This window comes from Callorhinus ursinus, unplaced genomic scaffold (assembly GCF_003265705.2).
Source record: "Callorhinus ursinus isolate GAN/ISIS: 27379988/994484 unplaced genomic scaffold, GSC_fseal_2.0 scaffold36, whole genome shotgun sequence".
NCBI lineage: Eukaryota > Metazoa > Chordata > Mammalia > Carnivora > Otariidae > Callorhinus > Callorhinus ursinus.
The window spans coordinates 9,233,752-9,253,455 of NW_027397098.1; the positions used below are offsets into that span (position 1 = coordinate 9,233,752).

At 39.6% G+C, this 19,704-nt stretch overlaps 1 protein-coding gene across 4 annotated transcripts; it reads right to left on the reverse strand.

The window, feature by feature from the left end:
* Window positions 1-317: 317 nt before the first annotated feature.
* On the reverse strand, window positions 318-19,645 carry ATP5F1C (ATP synthase F1 subunit gamma). 4 transcript variants are annotated; one of them, XM_025853474.2, is made up of 10 exons: window positions 19,489-19,645; window positions 10,026-10,060; window positions 9,374-9,505; window positions 6,782-6,986; window positions 6,063-6,206; window positions 5,881-5,945; window positions 4,493-4,648; window positions 3,934-4,030; window positions 1,053-1,089; window positions 318-463 (listed from the first exon to the last, which is right to left on the reverse strand). In XM_025853474.2, exons 1-9 carry the CDS (start codon window positions 19,542-19,544, stop codon window positions 1,083-1,085), a joined length of 897 nt encoding a protein of 298 aa, XP_025709259.1. In that variant the 5' UTR covers window positions 19,545-19,645; the 3' UTR covers window positions 318-463; window positions 1,053-1,082. The 4 variants fall into 4 exon arrangements, with proteins under 4 accessions (XP_025709259.1, XP_073736038.1, XP_073736037.1 ...); XM_073879937.1 differs by lacking the exon at window positions 19,489-19,645 and adding an exon at window positions 16,994-17,106; XM_073879936.1 differs by lacking the exon at window positions 1,053-1,089.
* Window positions 19,646-19,704: the final 59 nt, after the last annotated feature.

The window sequence follows — 19,704 nt, forward strand, 5'->3', positions numbered from 1 at the left end:
GCCCTAATATTTAAAATTTAAAGTAAGTATATGCCTGGAATTCTGTATCCCATAGATGAGAAAGAGCAAATGACTCCAGTAGCATTTTTATTTCATTTTGTTGGATGTTCTTTTTGAAAGAGCAGAAGAATGAAAGCCTGGGCTGGCTTGTGGCCTGCTGCCTCTTCCTTCCCCCCAACCCCAAATCAGCAGAGGCTCTTAGATTATCTTCTTACCAAAAAATTTTAGCAGTAGCAGGTCAATATTTTTAAGTACTTTTAACATCCCATTTTGAAAACTATTAACTACTGTTCCTATATAATAAGAAAAAACAGTGATTTTCTTTCAGTAAGTTGTTTATTGTAAGATAATTTACAAACATCTTGCTGTCTTTAGTAGTTTAAACAATGGACCAACAATTTCTTCTGACAAGGTCAGCAGTAAGCTAAAAATAAAATCAGCTGGCTGAATTTTCCTTCTTTATCTGAAAAACAAAGTACAGAACAAATAAAAGTCAGTTTTGGAGGGAAAAATAATGATGTCAAGAGACAATACCTATTTAAGTGGGGTTTAAAGAACTGACTTTACACAATAAAATGTTACCATATACTAGCTGTTCTCAAATTTTGGTCTAGGGACTTTTCCACGGCGTCCATGAAGGCAAAACTATTTTCTTATTTGCCTGTTTTAGTCATTCTCAAGAGTATATGGTAGCATCTTCCAGAGGCTACATGACATGTACTATCAGGACAGATGAGAATCTAACTCTCTTCTATTATGTCAGACATGAGGGGTCCTGAGACCATCAAGTTTGAGAACCACCACTCTATATTTAATATTTCAAAATAATGCTAATTCTCTATCCGTAAAGTTTATTTGATAAATCAAAAAAAAAAAAAAAAAAGCCCCTGGCATTACCCATATGCTACCACAAGCTGGCAGCTACTATAAATGGGCCAAAATCTGAATCTTAGAGAATCTGTTTCACTGTTGCTTAATCAGCGTCAATCGTATCTAGCTGGATTTCTTTCTGGTGGGGTTTGGGGAGAGAGCGTGAAATATTGCCACTTTACCTCTTGTCTGAGGATGAAACTTGGTTTCCATTAATCCCTGGTTATTATGTTAGAAAAAAAGACAAAACAAGCCAGTCAAGAAGCAATCCATGCTAGTTAATCAGGTATCATTTCCAACTAAAAACATCCGTTTCCGCACTCGGTATCTTGAGGACATCATGTAAATTAGTTACCAAGCTATTCCTTTAAAACAGATTCGATGACTGTTATAAAAAGTTACTAATTTCGTTCTGGTTGGAACAGTGTCAACATCAAAACCATGTTGATGCAAGAAGGCAAGACTACGTAAGTGTAATTGAAGCCACTACTTTCGCATAAATAGCACACAATGTGTTACTAAGGAGTCAAATGTGTTTGTATTAAATAGTAAAGTTTTAACCAGAATAATTGATAGGTTACAGGGCATGCAATCCATTCATATAAACACTCCAAGCTTGGACTGCACGGCCAACCCTTAATAAAGGATTTAGACTACTTTTCTAGAGAGCCAAAATTTAATAGTCAATTTCTGATTCTCAGTTTTTATGTCGCAATCTCCCTCTCCTCCTTTCCCCTGGTTTTGCTCCTTTTTAGCCAGGTTTCCCACATTTCTAGTCAAGGAAGAGGGCAGTCCTCAACACTGCAGATGCTGTCTCCTCACATTTTTATTCCCAGCATTCCTTTTTCAAGAGCAAAACAGGATCCTTGGTTCCCTGGATCGCAGTCCCTAGAACCTTCGGAATGCAGCTCTCTCCCCCAGGCCTCCTCCCACTTACCGGCCAAGAAGACAGCTCAGCATTAGCAGCAGGACACACAGCAAGGAAGAGAATGAATAATATGCTTATGTAATCCTCGCCTTAGCCCCCGTGTTATAGGACAAAACTGAGTCACAGAAAGAGTATCACAGCCAAGTTTATCATCCTAGTAAGTGGCAGGGCCATTCATCATTGCACTGTACTCTGATGCTAACACAACATTAGCGACTAGACTGAGAGATGGGTTAGTCTTAACAAAGTCATGCTTGGAAAGCCAACTAAGACAAGGACACCTGGGCTAGCAAAGCTGATGGATCTGACTGACAACTTATATAATGGTCTCCATCAGTTTTATGTGTCTCTTTGGCATTCTGCCCAGTTTCTATCCTGGGGAGATAATACTTCCTTAAGTATTTAAGGAATACTTAATACCCAATTTAAATTTCAGCTTAGTGACGAACCTATCTATCCCTGATTCTCAAACATGGATCTACATTTTCATATACCCACTGAAATGTTATCTCTCCCTCTTCTGAATTTCCACTTCTTAGGGCACATCACTCATTTACTCAACAAGTATTTACTGAGGAAGTATGTGCCACGTGGTAGGGCTACAAAAGTAAGACACAGTCCCTCCCAAGCCACAGGAGTACAGGCAAATAAAGAGGCAATTCCTAATAAAATAGTGTAAATGCTGAAAAGGGGAAAGCACAGGATGCTAAAGGGTGCTCCACCCGAATGTTGAAGGAGGGCTTCCTGGAAGAAAGGCTTCTCTCAATTCAGGAGAGAGAGAAATGGAAGTCTGTCTATCAGATGAAGAATCCAGGGTGCAAGAGGAAGAAAAGAATGGCATTTCAGGCAAAAGCACATGACATCTTTGTAGAACTGAAGTACATCAATGAGGCTGAAGTTCAAGGGAAGTGAGACATGGTGGTGGTTAAGACTAGATTAGAGAGTGTTGGTGGCCAGAAAACACAGGATCACATTATCTCAAGCTAAGGTGTTCTGCAGGATGATTATGTAAGAGAATGGATTCTATTCTTTTCCTTATAACAGCCTGTTGCAAGGCCAGACAGTAAATATGGTAGGCTTTTTCAGCCAGATACTGTCTCTTTTTTTAAACAAACTAACCCTTTCAAAATGTCAAAACCCCTCTTGGCTCTGAGCCACAGTCGCTGACCCTCTTTTCTCCTGCAATTTCTAAGATAATTAGAAAAGAGGAAAAGAGTTTCCCTGTGGAGGCTGTGAGCTCTCTGAGGGCAAATACTGTCCCCACTACATCTGCAGTGTCTAGCACAGCGTCTGACACATAAGGGGCACTTGATATCCTTATTAATTCAGGAGAGAAATGACAAAGATCTGCATTAGGTGGGGGGCATAAAGGGGAAAGAGTCAAGGGATATTTACAAGGTAAAATCTACAGAACTTAGTGACCAATTAGGAGGAGGTGAGAAAGAAGAGTCAAAGATAACTTACTATACATTTACCTCTCATCACAATTACCTGCATGTTTTTGTTATCCTGTTACAACAGCAAAGCCTTGATCACATCCTTTGACACTTCCTAGCACTGAACTTGACACACGGTGGGGGTTCAATTTAGTCATTTTAAAAATAGACTCCCCATTTTCTCAACCCTGGTTTCATAAACCTTAACATTTCTAGACAACCAAGAAATTTTCTTGAGGAAAATAGTACATTACCATATGGTACTAACATAGAAAATTTAGTAAGTAAAGAACCAATTTTGACCAAGATTTACCAAAAAACCCAAGGTTTAAGTGAAACCAAACCCAAAACCAGGCCTATAGTTGGAAAGCTTGGTTTGTAATGTTTTAAGTTCCAAAGACAGATTTTATAAATGATACTGAATTATTTACATCCTTATTCCTAATGCTTTAGGAAAGTGAGAGTTATCAATATACTGATTTCTAAAAGAAGAAACTAAGCCCAAAAGTTTCAGCTTGAAACAAGCAGAAGAAACCAGAGATCTCATTTTCACCAAATCTTTATATACTTAAGGTAGGTTACAAGGTTAGTCATTTTACCTTAAGCAAAACAAAACTGAAACTTAAACATCGTCACGTTAAGCCAGCAGACACGGAAGAGAGGAGGAAAAGTGTCTGAAGGCAATCTGCTGCTACTTACAGAGCTGCTGCACCGGAAATGATTTCAATCAACTCCTTCGTGATGACAGCCTGGCGGGTGCGGTTGAACGTCAAGGTCAGTTTGTCAATCATCTCGGCTACAAACAAAGCAAAGGGATTAGACAACACAATCTAACACTACGAAAGACTAACTCGTTCCTTAATGTATTCAGAGATGTATGTTGCTTAATTTAAAAAATAAGAATTTTTATGTCTTTTTGCGTACCAAACCTGGCCTCTCAAAAAATTTCACAAAGATATTTTTACCTCTTCCGTAGATACCTTTTCAAAATACTTGCAAATTTACTGCCTACCAAGTGAGATATACTTCCTTAAAGGCAGAGATGATTATTTGTCTGTCTTTTGAGATGGAAAAATTCAAGGAAAGAGATGGTCATTGGTCAAAAATGTCATAGAATCAGTGGCAAGAGCCTGGGACTAGATCCTTGCTCTCCTGTTTCCTGGTCTACTCAAGGGACAGTAATGTTTTTGATGGAAAGGTCCTCACGCTACTCTCAGCAAGAGAATATGCTTTCAGAAGAGATCCACTGTGTGCTTACAAGCGTTCTTGCTAGCGTTGTCCATGGCCGTCATCCTGGCACTTTGCTCACTTGTGGTGGATTCCTTTAGAGAATAGTAGATGATGTTGGCCAAATTGTATTCTTGGTAATTCTGCAGCACGTCAGCATCAATATCATCATAGATACTCATGCTCTCTGAAAGAACAAGTCATAAATTTCTTTGAAGTTACAGACTGTGAAGAGGGATTTAATCAAAACAGCTTACCAGTATAAAAACCCTTAATAATTACAGAGCAGAAGGCAATGGAAGATAGGTGAAAACACTCAGTTCTGAAAGTTTCATCTATTTCCACACTATAGATTATAGATTTTCAGCAAAATATAATGTGTAAACAAAGCATCTGATATTCTACTGCAAATGCTTAACTTACTAAAACCTAAGAAGCCAACAATTAAAATAACTTCTCTGCATTTCATGGTCATGAAGTCCTCTGGATAGCATCAAACAGAGTGCCTGGCACAATGTCAGCAAATACTCAATAAATATTTTTTTAAAAAATAAAAGAATGAATGAAAAAACTGAAACTCGTTTAGTGGAATACAAAAATCCCAGATTAGCCATTTGATCATTGGAGAAATCTGCAGGTGTCCATCAGGAAAATGAGGGAAATGGAATACGGAAGAGGGGCGGCAGGAATCAGAGACCAACTTACATCTTGATTACAGTGCAGAAGTTTAGTGGCACACTTCAACCTTCATCTATTAGGGTAAGTGCTAAAGTACTGTACTTCATCAAACTTAAAATGCTATGGATGATAACCCCGATCTTAGACCATTAAGAAAGAAAATAACAACAATTAAAAATGGCATGCCACTGACTGGCAGAGACATCCCAACTTCAGAGACATTAAAATGTTTAAAAAGTATACATCTTAATACATGAAATACTATGTACAGAAGGGGAAAATGCCTCAGGAAAATAAAATCGGTTCCAGAATATTATTTCTAGGATGCTACCCTGAGCAATGATGACGTTACTCAAACAGTAAGACAAGAGAACTGAGTGGGTCAACGCAAATTAGTTGTGAGGACTGTTCACGTCACGACTCCAGAGCTGCTGAATATACTGTGCTTCAGGAGAGTTCCCAGACAGAGACTGCAAAGCCAATTCTAGCTAGGCTCTTCAATCTTTGGTAACAGAAAACACATCTAATCATTTATTTATTTATGTTCTATTAATGAAGGAATGGAGTAAGAGTCATTAATGAATGGATCAAGAGATCACGGAAGCCACTGACAGATGGTGATAGAGCCCAACACGGTTCTGTTACTGCCGAAACAGACCATCCTGACAAACGCTATTTTCCCAAAGGCATAAACCTCTGCCTTCTACACAGAAAAATACTTTTCCTGCAAAAACTACTTACCAGCACTTGCAACGGTTTCAAGGGAAAAGATGGGCTTTTCTTCTGTCTTGTAGGAGATGACAGACCTAGAAATTATACGAGCAAATGTCAATCTCAAAATAATAAACTGTTAAGTAAGCATTTACTTATTTTGAAGGATGAACACAAGCATGAAAAAGCTTCGATTTCTAAATTTTTCTTGCCTGAACCGATTAAAGATGATAGACCCTTCATCAAATTCATATCCGGAATTTAGTAGTTCAAGGGCAATGACGGACGCATCCCCAAAAGTAGGAGGTTTTCTTCCCACTTCTTTGAAGGACACCAGAAACTGGTCAGAGTGAGTCCTACAAGAGAATCAGATCACACAGAGTAGTTTAAAGGAATACTTCTGCCGAAATAACACAGGGAACAAGGGAAAGTATTATCACTTTGGATCACTTTGGATCAAGTTTTTTTTGGGGTGGGAGAGCAGAGGAGTGTTCACTGGAGTTATTCCATCCATTATTATGATTATTTAGTGGCTGCCCAGAACTAAGGACTAATAATCGGGCCTGTCTTGTGCTGTATTTCTCTACGCCTTGGCTTCTCTTCCTCCCATCTCAATTAACTGCTGCTCACTTCTGACATTTCCGGCTGTGCTAGCTCTTCAGAGTCCCTATTTGTTTAAAATGGCAACTAGCTTTTGATATTCCTATTGCGTTCCACTCACGGGTTGGATGAAGGAGAAACACAAGTAAAAAACAGAAGAAATCTATATATTCTGATAGTCCTAAAAAAACAAAAACAAAACAAAACCCTCTCTATGGGTATAAAAACAGGTAACCAAAAAAAGACACCTTGCTGAAATAAACTATCAAAGATACTCCCACTTATTCATGCTTGCACCCATTTACACATAAACAGTATCTATTTAAATTACCTATGAAGTATACCCCTGATTTTATCACCAATTCCAACAAGCATGACTTCTTTCCCAGCTGCCGTGAGCGTGGCCACCTCACTTTTCATCTGTTTAGCAACCGAGGAATGAATAGCACCACAGAGCCCTCGATCTGAGGACACACCAATAAGAAGGTGTTTCTTCTTGTCTTCAGGCACCTTAATATCAGCTTTTTCATACAGAGCTTAAACACAAACAAAAAAAGCAAGAATTTAAAAATATATAACATATACGAAATAAAGCAAAGATCCCCAATTTACAAAAGAGCTGAAAGAGTTGGCTGTTTTCAAAATGATGCATTTAAATTTAGGTGACATCTGATATAATCAAAACTGTCTGTGTACTTATTCCATTTACAATCAGGTTGAAAACCATAAAGGTTTAATTCTCTATGTGACAAAGGCTCCAAGGGTCAATTAATGGTCAATTTACCTCAAATGTTGACTTAAAGAAATCTCTAGTACAATTAAGGAATTTATAAGGAGGCCTGAATTACAGAGTACCAACTTATCTAGATACCAGACTTGGGAAGGATGCAAATCTTCAGTATATAAGCAAAAAATAAGAAGCAAATATTTACTGACCTGCTCATATAATCTGCATATCAAGCTCTTATAAAAACTGTTGGCATTAAAATAGCAGATGCCATTTTTATTATGGGGATTGCTTTAACCACCTCCCTGGGTTGGTCTAGCCTTGTCAGCAGCAGAAGCCAAGAGGAGATTAACTGGGATGAAATATGCACAGATTTTACTGGGGAAACAGAAGAAATGGCTGGGGGAGAAGGCAGGAAGGAATCAGAAGGGTCATCACATCATGATGCAGGTCTGACCTGCGGGGAAGAGGGAAGAGAGGTTGGGTGGCAGCTTCCTGGACCACTGTGCAGTTTAGGGGAAGTTCAGCAAGACCACTGGGGAGGCTGCAAGTCTCCCAAGAACGTGCTTGCTCAAGTATCCTGCCTGCTCAGGTGCTAGCTAGGCATGGCCCGTGGAAAGGATGGCCTGGGTGTAAACGCTGGCTGAATTCCAGCAGCTGGTGCCCCTGCAGGTGCAAGGTGCATCTTCACAGCCACCACATTCACCCATTTCAACAAAACTCCTGCTATTACCTTTTTCATTATAGAGCAGGGATTCTCAAACGCCAAAACCTAAGGACCCTCCGTAAAAAGCAGAGAAGTGGGGTGATGAGCATTAAGGAGGGCACTTATTGTGATGAGCACTGGGAGTTGTATATAAGTGATGAATCACTAAGTTCGACTCCTGAAACCAATGTTACACTATATGTTAACTAACTAGATAATTTTTTTTTTCTTTTTAAAGGAGGCTCCACCCTGGGCATGGAGCCCAATGCAGGGCTTGAACTCACCACCGAGAGCAAGGCCTGAGCTGAGATCAAGAGTTGAACACTTAACCAAATGAGCCACCCAGGTGACCCCAACTAGAATTTAAATAAAATTTTGAAACAAACAAACCAAAAGCAGAGAGAAGTAAATACTCAACTCCAAAGTTCAGGGGAATGGGGAGAATATTTAAGTCTCTTTTTATGTTTCATATTGTACAGCGTAAAATGCCTGTTAAAATTTTCTAATTTAAATATTTAAAATAATTAGCCACTTAATATCTAGCAGGTAGTATTTGGTTTGAAGGACTTCAGGACTGACTGGCAGCCTTGGCTTGAATTTTTAATATTTTACCACAAATACTCTAATCAGACATCTAAGCCAGTTTCTTCATCAGATAATTTTGTGATTATGGACTGTGGAGGGAAACAAATTTATTATACTTATTCATAGCAGCAAAAAAGGTGAATATTGAAATAACTTTCCCTTTTCATATAAATAGGTAATCTATCAACCAAACTTTACTGAGCCACCAAGGTGCTTAGGATTTATTGTGCAGCAAATGGGACTCGTGAGAGCAAAGGGCTGGAGTTGATGAGGATCGCTGAAAGCTAACCTACCAACTGTCCTCTGTACCTGTTACATAAAACTCAATGTGGCATTTTTAGAGCCAGGACTCATTTCCACCAAGGCCTACTGCTCTATCATTTTCTCACGCAAAGTTAATAAGCAAAACTTGCCTTCTTTATGGTTGAGTTTAAACATTCCACTCAAGTACTCGTGAGTTCTGTCCATGCCTGCTCCGTCAACTCCACTGCAGGGTATTCTGCACCCTGCAGTCTTAAACCAGCACCTCACAACATCACAGGACGACGTCAAGCACCTGTGTTGAATGCACTGTATTTCTAAGTTCTTTTGAATATACAGTTAATAATCTGGGAAAATTTTCCAAGTATTTTCAATATTCACAGAGTCACATACAACAGTTAACAGGCAGGCTTTGAAGCCAAACCACCTAAGTTTGTGACCTTGGGCAAGGTACTTGATTTTAGTGTTTCTCATCTGTAAAGCAGGGACTCTAGCAGTTCTGACCCTTGTAGGATTGCTGTGAAAAACGAGGAATGCCAAACACTCAGACTAGACCTGTTGTCACCAAGCACCAAATAAAAGTCATCAGTGGTGATCTTTGTTAAACAGTTCTTCATAATTTGTAAATTATACCCTTCACTTACCCAAAGATCCTGTCCCATATACTCGAGCTGGTTTCAGCTCCCTCTCAGCTCGGGCATATTTTGCTGCCGCTACCATTTTCATAGACTTGGTGATTTTCTGGATGTTTTTGATTGACTTTAGTCGCCTGGTAACTGAAAAACAGAAGTACTGTGTTATGATAATGGAGTTACCATTTCACTTGTGAATTTATTGCAAAAGCTTTCTAAACTGTGAGGTAGAATAAGCAGCACTTAGACCATCGATTAACAGCATAATGCCAATTGAGGCTTGAAGTTAGAACGAGTACTGAGCAAAGGTGAAAGCCAGCCGCTGCTCAGACAGGCAAGGAGGCCATGGGAAAGCTAACAGAAAGTCAAACCCAGCTGCCACTTAGACAGGATAGGATGGCTGCAGAACAGGGCGGCACACATTTAAAACATTTAAATAGCTTTTTCTACTCATATCACTGTCATGGTACAGACAACAGAATCAGAACCACCGTGTGTTGCCTCACACTGGTTTTTTCCAAAACCAGTTCAACATCACACACATATGACCTAGAATATTTTGTCAATTTCTATCAAATATACAATGGGCTAAAGCAGCATATTTTTATTTCTATTTGTCAAAATTTAGCTTTTCTTAATTCACATATTGAGATAAAATACTTACTATCTTTTAAAGTTGCCATATTTCGAACCTGGATCCTGAAAATAAAGATTTTAAAAATATTTTAGTTTTCTGAAAAATAGCCCCTGATACAAGAAAAACCATCAAATTTAATAAATTAAAAGAATGCCCCATAAAAACAATCTATTAAATATAGGACTCTGATAGACAGATATTTATACACATACACACACATATTTAATCCCCTAATACTGATACCAAACCTTACTACCAAAGGCCTCATTTCATCTGCCCTAACAGCACAGACCTTCCGCAGTCACAATGGAGATCACACGTGCCCTCTAGTCCCACCTTCATGCCTCTGCCTGTACAGTTTCCATGACAGAAACGTCCTTCCCATTGTTAGGCTACCCCAAGTATACTTAAAACCAAGGTCAGCCACCTATAACAAGCTACCTTGGCTTCCTTAGTTCACTGAACACTTAGGATCAATTATACATTCTAACATGACCACATGTGTGAAACTACAGTTTATTTAAACTAGTTCTTCTTCAACTCAATAAAAATGTACTAAGCAGGGGCGCCTGGGTGGCTCAGTCGGTTAAGCGTCTGCCCTCAGCACAGGTCATGATCTCAGTGTCCTGGGATTGAATCTTGTGTCGGGCTCCCTGCTCAGCGGGGAGCCTGCTTCTCCCTCTCCTCCCTGCTCATGCTCTCTCTTTCTCTCAAATAAAAGAGAAAAATGTACTAAGCATCTACTATGCTCCCGGGCATGGTGACCATAAGAAGCATAGTATTATCTCATAAAAAAGATTCATAAAAACTTAAGATTTACATAAAATGTACATTAAATATTTTTCTAGTCTTTACGATTACAGTGCTAATGCATAAAAGTAAAAATGATTTGACTTAAATGTATGTTAAATATACACACACATCTATATTTATGAAAGCTACGTTTATGAAAGATAAATACGAGAGGATTGCCACCCTACTAAGGAAGACAACATGCTATCAAATAGAAATTATCTGTTAGGCCTTAAATCTCTCCAAAGTGTCCGTGTTGGCTCAGAAAGCTCTATGGGAGAACTGAAGAATCTATGAATTTGTGCATAAAGAAAGAAGGCCTGAGGAGGACATTCCCAAACGGGATGTAGTTTTGAAGCTGGAGACATAGGTTGGGTTAATTTAAATTTTATTTTATAGGTAGCAGGGAAACCATGAATATTTATAAGCCCATAACAGTTTAGTTTTTCAGTAGGGTACCTCAGATGTCAGTGAAAAACACAAAATGATGTTGGAATATTGATGACATGGGGACTGCATGGGGCTGCTGCAGTTTCCAGACTGGAGAAGGCAAGAATGTGAACTAACATGTTGGCAAAGCAACAGGAAGACTAGATTTATGATCAAGTTCTCAAGAGTGAAAAGGAAACCAGTAAGAATGATTTCCCATTTAATGACCTGAGTGGATAGTGTCATTAACCAAGGAAGAAAAACTGAATGGGGATGATCTCTAGAGATAATGAATTTTAATGAATACGACATAAAGACCATGGGACAAGGTGGAAATGTCCAATGGGCTTGGGAAACGTGAGATTTTTGAGCCCTGAGACACAGATCTTTAACTCATGGAACATGGACGTTGGTGCCAAAATAGGGAAGTAGAATTAGAAGCTGAGGGAACATTTCCTAATTTTATGAGGCTAGCATTACCCCAATATCAAAACCGGAAAAAATCATTGTAAGAAATGAAAATTAAAGGACATTCTCTCTCATGAGCATAGATGCAGAATTCCTCAACAAAAGATTAGCAAATCGAATCCAACAATATATTTTTTAAATAATTTTTTATTGTTATGTTAATCATCATACGAATCCAACAATATATTAAAATAAATTTTATACCACAACCAAGTGAGATTTATTCCAGGTACACAAGGCTGGTTCATCATTTAAAAATCAAATAATATAATCCATCATACCCACAGGTTAAAGAAGGAAAATCATATGGCCAATAAATGCAGAAAAATTTTTTGACAAAATCTAATGCCCATTAACAGCAAAAATAAAACCCTCAGCAAATTATGAACCGAGAACTTCCTGAACCTGATGAAGAACATCTACCCAAAACCCCTGTGGCTTAATGATGAGAAACTAGGAGTTTCCCCCTAAGACTGGGACTAAGGCAAGGATGTCCTCTCTCCTCACTCCTATTCAACATTGTACCAGGAGTCCTAGCTAATGCAGTAAGACAAAACAGAAAATAAAAGGTATACAGATTGGAAAGGAAGAAATAGTAAAACTACCTTTGTTCATAAATGACACAACTGTCCATGTAGAAAAATCCCAAAGAATTGGCAAAAAAACTGGAACCAATTATAGTAAGGTTGCACAGTACAAGGTCAATATATACAAAAGTCAACTGCTTTCTTTTTATCAGCTATGAACAATTGGGAATTTCAAGTTAGAAAAATAGCATATTAAAAAAAAGAAAAACAGTATCATAGAATTGTAGATTTAAAAATGGTTAAGATGGGGGCGCCTGGGTGGCTCAGTCGGTTAAGCATCTGCCTTCAGCTCAGATCGAGATCCCAGGATGGAGCTCCGAGGTGGGGGGCTGGGTGCCCCTGCTCAGCAGGGAGTCTGCTTCTCCCTCTCCCCAGCTGGTGCTCTCTCTCTCTCAAATAAATAAAATCTATAAATATAATATACATAATAATATATATAACATATAAATAGAAATAAATCTTAAAAAAATGGTTAAGATAGTAAATTTGTTATGTGTATTTTATCACAATTAAAAAACACATAGAAAAAGACTACATATAAATCTAACAAAATATGCCACAAGAGAACAACAAAACTGATGAAAGATCTAAATAAATGGAGAGGGATTCCATACTCATGAACAGGACGATTCAATGTTACTAAAATATCAATTCTTCCCAACTTGATCAATACAATTTTAGACAAAACCTCAGCAAGTTGTTTTATATATATCAATAAACTGATTTTAACATTTATATGGAAAAGCCAAACACCGAGAATAGCCAACACAATATTGAAGAACAAAGCCAGAGAACCGACACTGCCTGATTTCAAGACTTACTATAAAAATCTGGTAATCAAGACAATATGGTATTGGTGAAAGAATGGGCAAGTAGATCACTGGAAGAGAACCCAGAATTTCACTCATAAGTGAAGTCAAGAACAACAACAAAAACAAATGAAAATACAAACAAAAAGTAGAATGAGACCTACAAACACAGAGAACAAACTGAGGGTTGCCAGGGTGAGAGGGGTGGGGGGGATGGGCAAAATGGGTGAAGGGGAGTGGGAGATACCAGCTTCCAGTTACAGAATGAGTAAATCAGGGAAACACACGGCATAAGGAATAGAGAATCCAGAAACAGACCCACACAAATACAGTCAACTGATTCATGTTTGATACCACAGCAAAGGTAATTAAATGGCAAAAGGATACACTTTTCTACAAGTGGTGCTGAACACTGGACATCCATATGGAAAAATATTAATCTAGGTAATAATCCTACACCTTTCACAAAAATTAACTTGAAATGAATCATAGATCTTAAGTGTAAAACACAAAACTATAAAACTTCTATAAGATATCACAGGAGAAAATCTAGGTGCCTTGGGTATGGCTCTTAAGTTTTTAGATAAACATGAAAAGCATGATCCATGAAAGAAAAAAATGATTAAGCTGGACTTTATTAAAAACTTATGCTCTGTAAAAGACACTATTAAGAGAAGGAAAATCCAAGCCACACAATGTTTACAAAACACCTATCTGATAAAGGACTGTTATCTAAAGTATACGAGGAACTCGGTAAGGAAACAAACCACCCAAATAAAAAATGAACAAAAGATCTAAACACAAGCCTCACTAAGGAAGATAAACAGATGGCAAATAAGCATAAAGAAGGTGCTCAGTACCATGTCATTAGGGAATTGCAAATTAAAACAGTGAAATACCACTTCACACCTGTAAGAATGGCTTTTTTTTTTTTTTTTTGAGAGAGAGGGAGGCAGAGAGAGCGAGAGCGAATCTTAAGCAGGCTCCACGTCCAGCATGGAGCTGTCTCAGGGCTTGATCCCACAACCCTGAGATCATGACCTGAGCTGAAACCAAGAGATCAGATGCTTAACTGACTGAGCCACCCAGGTGCCCCAAGAACGGCTAAATTTTTTAAAAAATAACAACTCTAAATGATGGCAAGGATGTGGAACAACAGGAACTCTCACTGATTGCTGGTGGGACTACAAAACGGTACAGCTACTTCGGAAGATGGTTTGACAGTTTCTTAAAAATGGAAACAGTCTTAACATATGGTACAGCAATCATGCTTCTAGGTATTTACCCAATTGAGCTGAAAACTTATGTCTACACAAAAACCTGCACACGAATGTTTATAGTTTTATTCACAATCGCCAAAAATTGGAGGCAACCAATATGTCTTCCAATATGTGAATGAATGGAAAAACAAACGTGTACATCCATACAATGGAGTTATCTAGCAATAAAAATAAATGAGCTATCAAGTCACGGAAGATATGGAGGAACCTTAACTGCGTATTGCTAAGAAGCCAATCTGAAATGGTTATATACTGTCTGATTCCAACTATCTGACATTCCAGAAAAGACAAAACTACAGCAAGAGTAAGATCAGTGGTTGCTAGGATTCTGGGTAAAGATTTTTAGGGCAATGAAACTATTCTGTAACGGTAGATACATGTCATTATGTATTTGTCAAAACCTACAGAACACACAACAAAAAGAATGACCTTAATGAAGCCATGCACCTTAATAATATATCAATATTGTTTCATTAATTGTAGTATATACACCACACCAATGCCAGATGTGGTTAAGTGGAGAAAGTGTCCAGAGTGGGATGTGGGTATCTGGAACTCTCTGTACTCAACTTTCTAGAAATCTGAAACTGTACTAAAAAATAAAGCCACTTCACAATACCTCCAGAAAAGGATATAATAAAATTATGTTTTATGATCCCATTTTTGTGATTATATGTATTTATGTGCATAAAAAGTCTGAAAAGGTCATAACCAAAACCTGTATTTTTAACAACCTTTCTCTCGCTCTTTTTTAAAGATTTTATTCGTTTGAGAGAGAGAGACAGAGCAAGCACAAATGGGGGGCGGAGGGAGAGGGAGAAGCACACTCCCCACTGAGCAGGGAGCCCGATCTGGGGCTCGATCACAGGGCCCTGGGATCATGTCCCGAGCCAAAGGCAGACGCTTACCCGACTGAGCCACCCAGGTGCCCCAAAATCTGACTTATATATCTTACTACTGCTGTCATGCAGTCATAGACAAAGAAATATAGAGAAGAGGAGGGAGACTACATGAAAAACGTTAGACTTAGTTATAAGAATGGATCCACTAACGGATAAGATAGAAGTTGTCAAAAACTGACAAGCTCTGCTGTTTCAGAGCACTTACCTGACATACTGACCATTCCATTAACATCTGTTCATAATGGCGCTTGGAAAATAACATCATTTGTTGATCTTTTTTTTTTTTGTAATATCTTTTTCACCTCAACCAATCTAAATGTATGGACTATAAGGAGTGACATTTGGACACTATGGATTTAGGCAGATACTCCAATTTAACAGACGTTAAGTTTCTAGTCAGAGAATATCAGGGAATAAATCTGAATTGCATGCCACATTTGGATGAACACAGATGTTTTGGTTTCCACAAGTATCCCAAGTGAGAGGTATGAAGAGGTAGGATCTTTTGTGATTCTTTATGCTGTGGCATGCCCTAATTTCCTATTTTGCCGTGCTCTCATGTTTAGCTTTCGTTCAGTTCTAAAGACATCTACGTTATTTTTGAATACAATCTGAGTACATACAGAATAACCACAAGCTGATCCCAACTCTCTTTAGGGGCAGCTTGCTCTACTGAATATATAATTTTTGCAAATGAAAATATAAAGTTTTGAATCAGTTGTTTGTTCCGGAAACTGCATCAAATCCTGAGAAATCCTTGGGAGATTATTCGAGAAACTTAAAACGTCTCAGATACAGTGGATAGAAAAGTCAGAGGTTGTGGATTGCCATTATTATTTTTTTTAAGATTTTATTTATTTTTTGTGAGAGAAAGCAAGCGAGCATGAGTGGGGGGAGCGGCAGAGGGAGAAGCAGATTCCCCACTGAACAGAGAGTCTGATGCGGGGCTGGATCCCAGGACCCTGGGATCATGACCAAGCCAAAGGCAGATGCTCAACAGACTGAGCCACCCAGGCGCTCCTATTTGAAGTTTAAAAAATCAAATTAAAAAAAAATTTTTTAAGATTTTATTTATTTATTTGAGAGAGAGAGAGAGCACACAAAGCAGGGGGAGGGGCAGAGGGAGAAGCAGTCTTTCCGCAGAGCAGGGAGCCCAACTCGGGGCTCAATCCCAGGACCCTGGGATCATGACCTGAGCCAAGGGCAGATGCTTAACTGACTGAGCCACCCAGGCGCCCCTGTGGATTACCATCATTTACTATGATCATACAGCACTGTTAGCAAAACTAAGAGTAGTAGTAGAGGAGGGAATCAGCAAGGTTGCTAGGGGAACGATTCCTTAAGGAAATTACAGAGTTTGCAAGAATGTTAAGATGTATGCTGTATAAATGTAAAAATTAAGGAAGAAGCAGCATCAGCTAACTCTTAGGGGGAATTATGAAGTATGTCTAATTCTAATAATAAATGATTGTATGAAAGTCCATCACCTGCCTGTCTGGCAAAAAATGACTCCCTGGCACTTTTCCCCCATGACCACCCATGATACAGTCTTGTTTGGCAAGTACAATAAACCTTCTTACATTACATTTTATGTGGCAACTGCATAATGTCGTTTTCAACTCACGTATCTGCATCCATACCAGCATTTCTCCTACCACGCTCTGTTCTTTACAAATACTAACTCATTCAATCTTCATGCTAAGCCAATGAACTGTGCACTATTATTACCTCCATTTAACAGATGAAGAAATGGTGGCCGAGACACTGAGTAACTTGTCCAGGTTCACACAGCCAGGTGAGTGGCAGTCAAGATTCAAATCCTGGTAGTTGGCTCCAGAGTGGATCTCCTACACTACATACCCTGATGCCTCACACTTTTTACAAGTAAATAAATATCTGCCACCTCAATCTCAGACTGTAATCTGCCTTCTGTCTCCTGAAATGCCATCTCCCTTCCTTTTCAGCATATATAATTCAATTAATGGCTACTGATATGCTACCATAAGACAGTTCCACTTTAGAGAATGGGGCGAACACGAAATAGAAGTGTATTTTCCCCTGATCTGAAGACAGAAAGAAAAAAAATCACACTTCTCTTCCTTATTTCCATTTTCTTACATGCTACTTAAAAACAAGTTTAATTTCCCGAAATTTTGGGTATTTTACTGATATCCTAACTCTAATATAATTTCACTAAGATTTTAACAAGGCCTAATATTTAGCTAATGTTTGTAAGCTAACCTCCCCGAAACAAAACCTGTAACAGTAACAAATTGCATTTTTAAAGCTTCCAATAACCGAAACAGAATGGAGAAAATGCCCCTTCATGGTTCTGTAAAGGCAAAGCTATTTTCCTCCCCTTCCAAATTAATTCTGGGGAGTGTGAAACATTAAGATGGTTTTCATTTATGAATTTAAAAGGCAATTATGAATGGGAAGCAAAAGGGCACCCAGAATAATGGAATATGTGAAAATGCTTTCCCTTAATATTTGATGAATATTCATAACCTACCAATTTAAAACCAACACCCCATTCTAAAGGGGTTAAGGTCCGGATTACAACCTGTACCTGCCAATGTAGATCCCAATTTAGGAGCCTAACAGTTCCGTCAGACGACTCTTATTTAAAACCATCCTTTATTATAAGATCTTCAAATTGCCTTGCAAGTTTTTTAAAAAATTGCTCCAATTTTTATTTTGTCCTCATTTCAGAAACTCATTTCTTAAAGATGAATTCGGATACTACCTCAGGTGAAAATACTGACAGATGACATTTCTGCACCGCAACAGGGGAAGTAGAGCTGATGTTTGCTGAGCGCCACTGCATGTCAGAAACTGTCCCATAAAGCTAAGACCATATATATTTGTTTAGCACCACTTTTTAGTACTTTCCATAGTACCAACTTGGTGCAGGGCAGGCACCCAAGCAATGTGTGCTGGAGTGATTAACAAATGGAACAACCTACATGACTGAGAATCCAACTCCCGCGACTTAACTGCCATGAACACTCATTTCCAATATCAGAAAAAAATCTGACTTTGCGGGCAAATCCACCAACAGTTTTATGTAGGTATTCACATGATTCATTGCCTCATTACCCTAAAATTTCTCTCTATTGTTATGAATTCTTTCCTTAATGAAAAATGTACCTATTTCCATTAAGGCTTTCTAGTCCCTCCACATGAAAATTAGGACACAAAATCTAGTTTTGCGCTGCAGCTCGTTAGAATTCTTCCTTACTGTAAAACCGGAGAATTGCTACACTCAGCTTTTAGCCAATAATCCCCTTAGCACCGCGTCTGAAATTCTTCCAGACTGTCTAGCTTTAAGACATTTCATCCTATTATATGGTACAACCCACAAACCAACGCTTATGTGGCTATTGCGTGGCCTTCTAACGTGCAATTTTTTTTCGGAAACCTATGTTTAAATTCCTTAAACTTGCACGGCAGTTAACAGATGGCGATTGAAAGCCATCTATCTCCTCCTCCTCAGGACCTTTGGACAATTTCATGACCTTGCAGGGTTACTGCTTCAACATAATGGTTTCAAGATAGGGCTGGGTGTCTTTCCCTTCCGATCGCCACCAGACGGATTTTTAAGGTCCCTTTTGCACCCGAACTACCACAAGCCCGCGAAGACACTTATTTTATTCAGCAGTGCCCAGCGAAGAGCCCGCGCTACATACACGTCCTGGCTGAATCGAACAGCTCCTCCCGGCCCGTGCAAACCCTGCCCAGCACTAGAGGGTTCCAAAGGCGTCAAGGACAGAAAGCACAACCTAACCTTCCCTAGACCTTGCCTCAGGTCTTCCCCACCCCCTCCGTGGGCCCGGGGAAAGACTCCTCGGTCTTCACCTGCCCGCACGCAGCAGGGGCTCCGTAAGTATGTGTTAGTTGAGTGAATCCCAGACCGCCCTGAAATCAATTCAGACTAAAGTCTCAACCCCGCGGTCCAAGAGGACCGCTCCCCGTGGTCCTCACCCCGCCCCGCCTCAAGAGCCGTCGCGAGTCCTCGCTGTCACCGCAGCCCCCTCGCGCACCCTTCCCCGATCGGAGGGGCTTCCTGCAATCTGGGCTTCCCGGGGCCTCCTAGGGACTGGGGACCTCGCAGGCCCTGCGACCCCTGTCCCGTCCCACTCGCCTCCACTCGCTTCCTCTTCCCCCTAATCGAACTCCTCCATTCCTCGCAACCCTCCCGTTCCTTCCGCAAGCTGCCATACCATTGCGGCTGCACGGCGCAGGCCGAGAGCCCAGCGACGCCCGCCCGAGAGAACATGGTGGTACCGGCCCGGCTGAAGGTCGGTCAGACAGGCCTCGCCGCGCATGCGCGGGACCTTCCCGAAGCGCCCTCCCACCCAGTTTTCTCCTTCAGTCTCGCTTCCTCCCGCCAGACGGAGGGAAGCCTCGCGAGCGGTGGGTGCTCAGCCTCCCGAGGC

Excerpts from the sequence above, each read along its gene's own strand:
- ATP5F1C (XM_025853474.2), bottom strand. The coding sequence starts at position 19,544 with ATGTTCTCTCGGGCGGGCGTCGCTGGGCTCTCGGCCTGCGCCGTGCAG. Across the intron at positions 5,946-6,062 it reads ATCATCTTTAATCGGTTCAG|GTCTGTCATCTCCTACAAGA; the intron begins GCAAGAAAAATT and ends TATAATTTCTAG. Across the intron at positions 4,031-4,492 it reads CAACGCTAGCAAGAACGCTT|CCGAGATGATTGACAAACTG; the intron begins GTAAGCACACAG and ends CTTTGTTTGTAG.